The sequence below is a fragment of the Corticium candelabrum genome, chromosome 3 (assembly GCF_963422355.1).
Source record: "Corticium candelabrum chromosome 3, ooCorCand1.1, whole genome shotgun sequence".
In the NCBI taxonomy this organism is placed as follows: Eukaryota; Metazoa; Porifera; class Homoscleromorpha; order Homosclerophorida; family Plakinidae; genus Corticium; species Corticium candelabrum.
The window spans coordinates 8911837-8924336 of record NC_085087.1 but is presented as its reverse complement, the minus strand read 5'-3'; the positions used below and the strand labels follow the sequence as shown (position 1 = coordinate 8924336).

The 12500-nt window shown below is 40.1% G+C and overlaps 2 protein-coding genes across 3 annotated transcripts in view; one reads left to right on the top strand and one right to left on the bottom strand.

Annotated features, from left to right (window-relative positions):
• LOC134176746 (ubiquitin carboxyl-terminal hydrolase 2-like) overlaps positions 1 to 6142 on the top strand; it is an 8885-nt gene extending 2743 nt beyond the window's left edge. The window contains exons 8-12 of the mRNA XM_062643405.1: positions 88 to 194; positions 446 to 604; positions 3014 to 3092; positions 4255 to 4362; positions 5267 to 6142. Coding sequence (XP_062499389.1) covers positions 88 to 194; positions 446 to 604; positions 3014 to 3092; positions 4255 to 4362; positions 5267 to 5472 — 659 coding nt within the window. The 3' untranslated portion in view covers positions 5473 to 6142. The remainder of the gene's footprint in view (positions 1 to 87; positions 195 to 445; positions 605 to 3013; positions 3093 to 4254; positions 4363 to 5266) is intronic.
• A 661-nt stretch (positions 6143 to 6803) lies between these two features.
• LOC134177184 (contactin-4-like) overlaps positions 6804 to 12500 on the bottom strand; it is an 8029-nt gene continuing 2332 nt past the window's right edge. The window contains exons 2-10 of one of the 2 annotated variants that reach the window (XM_062643941.1): positions 12464 to 12500; positions 12113 to 12367; positions 11777 to 12052; positions 11288 to 11560; positions 10838 to 11158; positions 10406 to 10778; positions 8662 to 9722; positions 8464 to 8604; positions 6804 to 8032 (exon numbers count right to left, since the gene is read on the bottom strand). The exon at positions 12464 to 12500 is cut by the window's right edge and continues 245 nt beyond it. In XM_062643941.1, the coding sequence (XP_062499925.1) occupies positions 9272 to 9722; positions 10406 to 10778; positions 10838 to 11158; positions 11288 to 11560; positions 11777 to 12052; positions 12113 to 12367; positions 12464 to 12500 (1986 nt within the window). In that variant the 3' untranslated portion in view covers positions 6804 to 8032; positions 8464 to 8604; positions 8662 to 9271. Of the gene's footprint in view, positions 8033 to 8463; positions 9723 to 10405; positions 10779 to 10837; positions 11159 to 11287; positions 11561 to 11776; positions 12053 to 12112; positions 12368 to 12463 lie in introns of both variants that reach the window. The other variant, XM_062643940.1, reaches the window with a different exon arrangement.

Sequence of the window (12500 nt, the reverse complement as noted above, 5' to 3'; positions counted from 1 at the left end):
TGTGTGTGTGTGTGTGTGTGTGTGTGTGTGCATGTGCGTGCATGTGTGTCCATGTTGTAGTCCATGGATATCATCTCTTTGTTACAGAATTGTTTGTTGGTCAACTGAAGAGTACAGTCACATGCACCAAGTGTGGCAACATATCAGACACGTACGATCCATTTTGGAACCTCTCACTACCAATTCCTCAAAAGGTCAGTCCAACAAAGGCAAACAGTTGCATTGTGTGTGTGTGTGTGTGTGTGTGTGTGTGTGTGTGTGTGTGTGTGTGTGTGTGTGTGTGTGTGTGAGTGTGTCTGTGTGAGTGTGTTTGTTTGTCTGTGTGTGTGTGTGTGTGTGTGTGTGTGTGTGTGTGTGTGTGTGTGTGTGTGTGTGTGTGTGTGTGTGTGTGTGTGTGTGTGTGTGTGTGTGTGTGTGTGTGTGTGTGTAAACATCTCATGTTTAGAAACGTTCCAGCTACACACAACCCTATTCGTTCACTTCAACAAACTTATCCTCCAATGAAAGACTGGGCTTCAGCACGTCAACATTAGACACTCCTTCGCTCATTGAATGTTTTCAACTCCTCACAAAAGAGGAAACTCTTGATGAAGACGACACACCAGTAAGTATACACAATAGACAGCAAACATTATGTGTTGGCCTCATTTCTGTTGCTACACTTTCCCACTTTTCTATGTATTGGTTGGGTAGTGAGAGTTGATGGGTAGGTGTGGGGTGTGGGAAGCACTTTTGAAGTCTTAAAATAGTTAGAGATGTAACGCACGTTAAGATGGCGTGGTTATTAGAATATTAATTAATTATTTTAATAATAAATTTAATTATTTAAATAATTAATTTAAATAATTAATATCTAATAGTAAAATGATAAAATAAATTATAGAGCACGACAATTAATTAATAACAATATATTAATTATTTTATTAATAATTTTTAAAAATATTTAATTAATTAATGTAAATAGTTCTTTCTCACGCTTGGCACATTGTCGCTCGAATTCTCCAGACGTGCTTACTGAATGAAGAGGAACATAATGATGTCAGTTTCAATAGACAGGTCTCCTTTCGGTGATCGACCCTCAAGCAACAAAGTTCTCTATTCTGTCCGACATCGATTGGATAATTTGCTAAGCACGACATTCAAACTTTAAAGAGCTAAAATGTAAACTAAATTTAAAGAGCTAAATGTAAACTAAAAATTGCCATATCAACTGACCCTCCTGAATGTGCTTGTATACTAGCTAAAGGGGATAGACGGTTCACCCTGTGCCGGCCCCCTGTTCTATAAAAGATGAGCCCAATAATAAGATTATTAAGGCAGGTGGCAACAATCAAAAGCTTATATTATTTAATCGAGGAAATGTCATATCCGGCACCCCAATATACAATGGGAGGAATCGATTACTAAACCCCCCCCCATCATAACTGGCATTACTAAAAAATTATTGCAAAAGCATGGGCTGTAACTACTACAAGATATAATCGGTTGTCCCCTAACATTGAACCAGGAGACGAAATTTCTAGCCTTATAAGCATACTAAATGACGACCCTATCATACCTGAGAATGCACCAAACAATAAATATAATGTACCTTTATCTTTATGGGTTTTTTTCTCTTCCGCGTAGTCGAAACAGCAGAAATGAGACATGGGCATAATTACAGAGTCACCCCCTCCGATATCAGCTGAGGCATTGAAATCAACAATTGCAGAGTTATGAGTATACCTGCTGACCCACTGATTCTACATCAAATCATGCTATTTGGGTATTTTTATTGTTCTGATTGGACGCTTTGACAATCTGTAGCAACAAAGGATTACAGAATAACCAGACTAACCACCGCCACCATACGTTACCATGTCCATACCGTTGATGTTGTGACGTCACAAGAGCAGACTCACAATATGCAAGTAGACTGAAACGTCTAGTGTCTTCTGACATAGCAAAGTCATTTTATTGTTTAGAATCTCTTTGAAAACGATTTTTATTATTAACTTTCAAATTGATTGAAATGACTGAAGAAGCAGTCATATAGGTCGCAAATGATCGCCTGCAATCTCAGACATGTGGATGGCACAATCATAGCCATTACCTCACCATTATGACTTGTTTTAATTTACTAAAAAGTGCAGCTGTCGCTGTAGATGCATGTACTTGCAGTATCTGAGAAAGTCTAATAATTTTTAATCTAAGTTACATGCTCAGGGTGGCTCCATAATTATGCCCATGTCTGCAACACACACACACACACACACACACACACACACACACACACACACACACACACACACACACACACACACACACACACACACACACACAGACACACACAAACACACACACACACACACACACACACACACACACACACACACACACAGTGACACACACACACACACACACACACACACACACACACACACACACACACACACACACACACACACACACACACACAGTGACACACCACACACACACACACACACACACACACACACACACACACACACACACACACACACACACACACACACACTAGGTGATGTCACAATTAAATGCAAGGTCACAATATGTGACACCACCATGGATTACTTAATGGTTTCTTATAGAGTTCAAGAGACAACGTACGTCTAATATAAGTGCTTTTTGGTTCAGTCTATGAGCATTTCATTTTTTTCTTACAAGTTTTCTAAATTACAATTAAATTGACGTCAACTTGAGCCAGCTGGCACTATCCAAAGCTAACGAGCCGCATACGGAATGTAATGGTAAAATGGAAAACTCACTGTCTGATTACTTAGAACATCTAACTGTAACTAGAATTCTAGACAAGATACTTTCATGGTAATTCCTTGCAATTGAATGCACCCGGGCGAAGCCAGACAATGTAGCTAGTAGTAAATAAGTAAGAATAAATATTTTAATGTATTGATTGTAATTTTTTTGAAATTTTTGATTTTGTTTGTTTGTGTGTTGTGTGGTGTTATCACTGTTCTGATGGTTGTGTTTGTAGTATTGCAGCTGTTGTTGTGCTAAGACGAAGTCGACGAAGCAAACGATGTTGGATAGGTTGCCTCCCGTACTGGTGATACGTATCCTGTTGTGTGTTGATTGTGATGAGAGACACTGTGGTGTTATACATACAGACAAAGGGAATTCGGACATAGTCAGACAGGCAGATAGACAGGCAGACAGATAAACAGACAGACACTGTCACAGACAGATAGACAGACACATAACCAGACAGACAGACAGACATATAGACAGACACATAACCAGACAGACAGACACATAGACAGACACTTAGACAGACAGACAAACAGACAGATGGACATACAGATAGACTGACAGACAGACACATAAACAGAGATAGACAGACAAATAGACAAACAGATAGACAGACACATAACCAGACAGACAGACAGACATATAACCAGACAGACAGACAGACACATAACCAGACAGACAGACAGACAGACACATAGACAGACAGACAAACAGACAGATTATTTTATTGTTACAGATCCTCTACTTGTACACATCCTAAACTTCTATAATGAACGAGTCCTTCACGGCGAAATACTTTAAAACATCTGTACATTAAAGTCTGTATATTAAAGTCAAAAAGCTTGTCCATGTCATTCTTTGTTTCTGAAACTCTTGACAATTTTTTAGGATTACTTTTGCGTTGCATCTTTGAAGAATCAAAGAGAACCGTTTCCTCCAAAAAGTTTTGAATTGTTCTGCAGTATGAAAGGGGTCTTCCTCAATACGGCTGCACTGTTTTGAGAGAGTGTGTAAGAAGGTATCGGATGGACATACAGACACATAGACAGACAGACAGACAGACACATAGACAGAGATAGACAGACAGACAGACAGACACATAGACAGAGATAGACAGACAGATAGACAGACAGACAGACACATAGACAGACAGACACATAGACAGACAGACAAACAGATGGACAGACAGACAGACAGACAGACAAGCAGACAGACAAATGGATAGGACTGCAGATGGACATACATACATACATGCATACTTACAGTTAGACAGACAGACAGACACACAGTTGGACATACATCATACAGATGCAGATATTCCATCAACAAACAAGTAGATGGTCACACCGATACAGACGCACAAACAATAATTGACACCAAGTAGTAGTACAAGTTTCTTGCATATGATATCTAAAATGTAGGCAAAACATGAGGTGGTTCGTTGCTTGCCTTGACACATTCCTATAGACCTGAAACGGTTTGGTGGATTCAGATATCGTACCAAGGTGTCGACAGTCGTGTCTTTTCCAACAGAAAAACCATTGGATTTGGCACAATTTTGCTCGTCCAAGGAAGGTACATAGTCATGGTGTGTGTCGTTGCTCGTGTTTGTGTAAATGTTCTATGTGTTGGAGAGAGAATGTGAAATGTGCTGTTGGTGTAGTGTGTGTTTGTATGTTTATGTGTCTGTCTGTTGCATGTTTCCATGTGTTTGTTGTGTGTGTCTGTTTTATTTTTCTTTGTTTGTTGCATGTTTGTCCATGTATGTGTTTGTAGTGTGTTTGTCCATGTGTTTGTTGCATGTTTGTCCATGTGTTTGTAGTGTGTCTGTCTATGTGTTTATTTGTAGCATGTTTGTCCATGTGTTTGTTTGTTGCATGTTTGTCCATGTGTTTGTAGTGTGTTTGTCCATGTGTTTATTTATATTTGTAGTGTGTTTGTCCATGTGTTTGTTGCATGTTTGTCCATGTGTTTGTAGTGTGTTTGTCTATGTGTTTATTTTGTAGTGTGTTTGTCCATGTGTTTGTTTGTTGCACGTTTGTCCATGTGTTTGTAGTGTGTTTGTCCATGTGTTTGTTTATTGCATGTTTGTCTATGTGTTTGTCCATGTGTCTGTAGTGTGTTTGTCCATGTGTCTGTAGTGTGTTTGTCCATGTGTCTGTAGTGTGTTTGTCCATGTTTATTTGTTGTATGTAGTGTGTTTGCTCGTGTCTGTAGTGTGTTTGTCCATGTGTTTGTTTGTTGCATGTAGTGGGTTTGTCCATGTGTTTGTTTGTTGCATGTTTGTCCATGTGTCTGTCCATGTGTTTATTTGTTGCATGTTTGTCCATGTGTCTGTCCATGTGTTTGTTTGTTGCATGTTTGTCCATGTGTCTGTCCATGTGTCTGTTTGTGGTGGTTTTTCTGTTCATCCCACACTGAGTTCATCTATCCATCAATCGATTCCATCATCCAATCAATCACTTCCCATTCTATTTAGCTGCCACTTCCGCCAGCTACCATCTCTACGCTGTATCCAACCATTCAGGCAGCACATTCGGTGGTCTCTACACAGCACATTGTTACCACCACAAACTCAAAATGTGGTACTCATTCAGTGACACTGACGTCCACAACGTGTCTGTAGACAGCGTCTGTGGATCACAAGCTTACGTGCTTTTCTATGAACGAGAATGTGAGGCGTGAAAGCCGTTTATAAAATGCTTGTTCATGTGTAGATACAACAGTGTGTATGATATCCTCGATTAATTAACTGGTTTGGTGTAAATGTTGTTCCATCCATCGATTGATTATAGACCGAGTTATTGGAAGGTGATTGGTGTCAGGAATGTTTATTGACTTCTGGAGCAAACGCTTTTCAGTTCAACTCCAAAAGTGCAATGCCAATGTCTCCAAGAAGTCATCTTCACTGACTGGAGACAACAGAAGTGACTTTTATGCCACTCGGTACTTTAGCCACTAGCTGACACTGAGGGGTTTTAGAGTTATTAGTTCTTTCAAGTTTTGTTTTGAGTTTATTTTTAGTTCACGAACACTGATAGTATACTAGTTGGACAGCATATCTAGCATATTTGCATTGCAAAAATGTATCAGTGTATGACAAATCGGTTGCCCAGGGACAACTGGCTGACAGCTACCCTACCTACCAGCTTCATGATGGGCAAGATTTCAGCTATTGTTGCAGCGTATTTTGTGCATGATTGATAGTGTAATGTTGCTTATCTTTAATCCTTCTGACGGCCCTGCATTATTTGCCTGTCTGTGTCCAAGGAGATGGAAACTGCCTGTTGAGAGCATCAAGTCTGCTTCTTACAGGTTGTCTGTCTGTTCATATATTTGATAATCACAATTTAGAGTACATTGTTCCCTAATGTCCAAGCTACTTTCATCTTTATCTACTCCACGGCCACAAGGCCTGGAAACTTGTAAAACCACTCATTACATATATTTTGAAGTCCTGTTTTTCTATATATCACTCTTGAGCTACCTTTCTGTGGTTGAACAGACAGACGTTCTCTCCAGTATGTTTTCTGTGTCCATCTGTCTATCTGTCTGCCTGCCTATCATACTATTGTTGCTGAGTGGTCTGCTTGCCTTATGGAGCTGGGCATTCCTCATCAAACAGAACCAAGAAACAGATACGTACAAACTGATGGAAGACCAGACATTACATTCTACGACACTGATTCTGGTGTCACCTATGAATGTGATGTTTCTTTGGCTCACACTTGAAGGAAAGACATGTGGACGGAGCTGCAAAGGCATGCAAACATGCAACGACAAAACGGGAATCAGAAAAATGTTACAAATATTCAAAGGAGATCTTGCCAGATGGATCTAGCCCTGAAATTGTTCTACTAGTATTTGAGCATTTCGGCACATGGGGATCACAAGCAGAAGACTTACTGCATGAACCGGGAAGAAAGGCAGGGCTCATTGAAGGAAGACGAGTAGATGTAGAGTTTATGTCATACTAGCAACGCAATAGTAAAGTTGTCTTGATAAATTGTCTAAGTTGTCAACAAACAGACTAATGGAGGATACTGTAGTTAGCAGAGATAGATACATTCAGTGCTTCACACATTGAAATAGTTGAACTTGTTTATGAAGCACTTTCTTTAATTATTGAAAAATCATGTATTCTAGTGTGTAGAGATGATGTATCCTAATAGAATAACCTGTCTGCCTGCCTGTCTGTCTGTCTGTCAATACATGTATTTCTTATACAAGACATTAATTATTACAATCTACAATATGCTAAGAATCAGCAAGTTCTACGACAAATTAGACCCAAGAGGTCGCTAATTACGACTAAGAGTCAAACAGTTGACAATAAGCTAACAGAATTACTAATGGCACCAACTGATTCACCACTATACTGGACTCCACTCATCTTCCGCAGTAACACTGTTGCATTGCATTGCTGCATCGCAATAGAGAATCGAGTCGTCCAATGATGTTTGAACTCGTCTTATCTGCACTCAGTTGTCTGTCTGTCTGCTTTTCTGTCTGTCTGTCTGTCTGTCTGCTTTTCTGTCCGTCTGTCTGTCTGCCTGCTTTTCTGTCCGTCTGTCTGTCCGTCCGTCAGTGCACTTTTATACATCAAAGCTAATACACGTGATAAAATGTAAATATTTATGTGCACTGTCTGTCTGTCTGTCTGTCTGTCTGTCTGTTTGTTTGTTAGCTGTATTTTGGCTGTCTGTAAGTACATATAATTTCATAAATCTAGCAAGTCATAAATTAGTTTATGGGCAACCAGAGTAATGACCGGACAACGAAAAGTTTAACGTATGGTTGCCGGGGCACAACTTAGAGATGAGATGAGACAATTTGTCGTACACTGTGTATGATAGATAAATGTTCAAATAAATGTGATTTGACATGACAGACAGACAGCAGACAAACAGAGAGACTGACAGACAGAAAGACAGACAACAGACAGACAGACAGACAGACAAACATATAAACAGACAGCAACACATCAATATCTTCATACATTTGTCTTACTACCTCCAGAGCTGTCAGAATGTTGTGATGTTCTACTTCCACCCAAGTATATGTGTGTTCTTCTAACAGATTCTAGTCCATTGATGTGACATCAATGTCTCTTTTTATTGCATCACAGCATAGACGAGTTGCGCTTCAACTTTTCATACAGTCTTTATATGTCGATTGTCTTGAGGTAGCCCCATACAAATCACTAATGTCAGTCTTTGTGTAGCTTGATGTGACGCATTCATGTCTATTGAAAATAGAAAATAAAATTTTAAATCATAATGCAGACTTGCATACACAGAAACAAACATACATACATACAGACAAAGAAAGACAGACAAACAAACAAACAAAGGACAAACAGACAGACAGACAACAGACAGATGACACAAACATACATACAAACAGACAGACAGACAGACAGACAGACAGACTGGTGTTTGGACAATTAGACTGTAATAGTGCTGATGTATGAAAATATGTATTGACAGACAAACAGACAAATAGACAGACAGAATACAAAAGAACAGGACAGACAGATACACAGCCAGACAGCCAGACACACAAACAATCTATACACAGGCAGACAGACAGACAAACACAGAGAGAAAGACAGACTGACAAAGAGCAACATATATACAAAACAAAAACACAAACAAACAACTAACAGGCTCTCACCACTGCTGTATGACCTTCTCCTTGGTGTAGGAGTAATTAAACGAGCCCCGACCTCCCATCAATTTCCTCAAGTCATGACTGTCATCATTATCAATCAGTGACATCAACGACTCCATGCTGCCAGCTCTCCGCATAGCAGTACTACCATACAAACGAGACTTCTCAACCCTCCCATCACACCCAACATCTCTTAATAACCTTCCACCATCCAATTTCTCTCTACTACCACCGTGAGACGCATAACTGTTATTCACATCACGTGATTTCATAGTTCTATCTCTTCCCCAGCTCTTCAAATTGCCACCTGCCCCCTGGCAGCCTCGTTTCCTCTCAAGTTGCTGATGACGTCTCTGGTGCCCGTTGCCCTTGACGACGATTGAGAGGAGTGTTGAGTTGCTCTTACGGGTTCACGAGGAGACGATTTGACAATGCTGTGTAAAGGATTTTGTCGTCTAGATGTAGTGACGGTCAACAACTACATGATTGATATCAATACCAACAAAATCCCTAACATTTCTGCACAAGAAAAATGTAACAACTGCAATCAACGCATTCACCAAATAGCATTAACAATTGCTACATCTATGTCCAATCAGATTGCCAACTTCAATAAATTTGACAAACTGTTAGCTTGACTCTATATGTACAACACAATATCTCGATCCCTAGATACAATACATGCACCCACATTAACGAATGAGCACAACAACTCAAGGGAGTGACCACAACTACATTAGAAGGAAGCATAAATACACTAAGAGGGAGGAAATAATTACATGAGGTGAGAGGCTGAGGGCGGACTAGTCGATCAGTTGACACTTTCTAGAGACGATCGAGACGAACGAGACCCAAACTCTAACCGACTGCGCATGCTTGAATTCATGGCATTCACAGTGTCAACATCCAAAATCACATCAGTCGTTTCTTCAGCCATTTGGTCAGCCATTTGATTGGTTGTTTGGTCAACAATTTGGCAAGATATTTGGTTAGCCATTTGGTCAGTCGTGTCGTCTCTGTTGTCGTCTTGTTGGTCGTTTTCCTGATCAATTTCTCGGACGGATTCCATCGCACGTTGGTATGAGTTGTTGCTCGTGTCTACAAACAAGTTGTTGGTGGTTGTTGGAGTGGTGGAGGCTGTGGTGCTGTTGAATGTGATTGTGTATGATTCGGTATCGATTGAGGATGGTGATGACGGTTGTATGGATTCGGAGGTGTCAGAGTTGCTACGTAGTAGAGCTTGAGTAGATTGGGTGCTTAATCTAATGAGGTACAAGAAATCATATTTAACTATGGACAGACAGAAAGACAGACAGACAGACAGACAGACAGACAGACAGACAGCAACATAAACATAAATAGTTGTAGATGGAACCAAGCCCTATTGGCTTGGGTAGTATTTAGTTGCTTTGCTTAGATGGTGTATAATAGTTCAATGTTTGAAAATATATGTATTGACAGACAGACAGACAGACAGACAGACAGACAGAAAGACAGACAGACAGACAGACAGACAGACAGACAAACAGACAGAAAGACAGACAGACGGACAGACAGATACAGACAGACAGGCACAGACAGACAGACAGACAGACAGACAGACAGACAGACAGACAGACGTACACTGTAGCTTTTAAGTGTAGTCTTCACTTTGTTTTACACGAGTTTCAATTTTAGCTTAGTTTAGGTGATGAACACTACTAGTAGTTGGACAGTCCATGGTACCCTGCACTGCGAAATGTATCATAGATAAAAGTTCAAATATGTGATTGACAGACAGACAGACAGACAGACAGACACGCACACACACACACAGACAGACACGCACACACACACACACACACAGACAGACACATAGACAGACAGACAAACACACATGCACATGCACACGTGCACACACACACACACACACACACACACACACACACACACACACACATTGTACCTTCGTGGACGCAACGGCAAGTGTGTTGGTGGTCGCCTGTAGTTCTCTATGTTGTCATATACTACAGGTTTTGGTGGTATTGGAGGCGGTGGTATTGGAGGCGGTGTTCTTCGCTGATTGTTGTTCACCCCTTCATCTGTCTGCCCACATCCGTTCTCATCGTGTCTATACATTGCCACATGCCGGCATTTTTTCATCTTGTAGATGACCATGAAGGCAACAATAGTAAAAACCAATACAAACAATACAGACAAGACACCACCAAGTATAACAAGATTGTTGTCCTCGTTGTTTGCACCCATTCCAATCTTCGTTAAATTACGTTCTAATTCAGTTGTTAATACGGTGAGCTCTGTTGTCCCAAACTTTAACTCTAATATATTAATATCAACATATAAAATGTTAGTTTGTATGTTGTTAATATCAACTTACCACCAGGATGAAAGTTAAGCATGTAAGGTTGGGACCCATTTTGTCCATGTTTGTTCAATGCAAATACAATGATTTCATAATTGCCTACAGCAGTTAGACACGACATTGTTGCTGAGCGTTTGTCTTTACTGACATGCATGGTTGTCCATGTTGCTGCTCCAACTAGACGACAGTTGATTTCATATCCAGTTAGTTGGTTATTTTTACTGCCATCAAACTCTGGTTCAGTCCAGTTGACAACTACTGCACCAAGTACAGGTGCTTCCTCTGAAGTGTCTGCACTCACTTTTGCAGTGACACTTGTTGGTGCAAATGGTGGACCTACAAACAAACGTTTAATATATCAGACGGACAGACAGAAACAAACAAACAGATAAATAAACAAACAGACAAACAAACTGACATACAAATAAATAATATTGTAATTAGTTATATTCACATTGCATTTACCTTCTACAGTTACATTAATCCGCTGATCAAATCGATCCGCACCAGACTTGGCGATCCACTCATATTCACCAGCATCGACATAATCAGCTTTGGTGATGAGCAACGTTCCATCAGTGTTCTTGATTATTCTGCTGTTCTCCTTGTAGTTTATTGCATTGCCATCTTTGGTCCAATGAACTATGAAGTTGTCGGTTCCTACTGGTTTGGGTCCCAAAGTATAACTTTGACCATAAACAATTGTCTTGTGTACAATTGATTGACCATTTGGTGGAACTGTTGACAACAAAATGAGAGATAAAATGTATGTACACACACACACACACACACACACACACACACACACACACACACACACACACACACACACACACACACACACACACACACACACACACACACGCACTGCTACATGCTGTTTTGCAGCTCCCTTTACGTTCCTTCTAAACCATAATACACACATCTGTATCACATGCACACAACCACACATACCTGTTAACTCTGCAGAACTCGTCACCGTCCCAAACGTATTGGCTACTGAGCAAGTGTATCGTCCATTGTCTGTATTTGTTACACTCTTAATTGTCAGTGTGTGAACACCACCCACTTCTCTAACTCGATAACGAAGCAAAACACGATTGAGATTTTCATCATTGTGTTGCCATGACACTGTGGGGTTTGGTTGCCCACTAACATTACACTGAAACTGTGCATCATAACCTGCTGGAATGTCAACATTTTCAGGACTGTTTACAATCACTGGTGCATCTAATCACATGCACACACGAGAAGTGAGACGTGTAACATCAATTGTGTATATTGACTTACATTCTACAGTAAGAGTAGCATATGCTGACACACGGTACTTCTCATTGGATGCTATGCACTCATACGTTCCACTGTCTGATCGTTGAACTTGACTGATGGTGAGGTTATCACCTCGTAACGCATGCCGAGGACCATCTGATACCATCAGCCCCTTGAATTTCCAATCCATTAGAAAATAGTCAGAACCGTAACATCCAACAGTAGCAGTTCCAGCCACCAACACAGTTGCACTACGTGACATCACCGTTGGCTCCACTACATACACAATCTTATTAATTTATTAAAATAACTCATTAATATTAATTTATTTTATTTAAATTAAGTAATGTATTGATATCAATGTAAACACACCTATAACATAGATGTATGCTTTCCCACTTATTGTTTG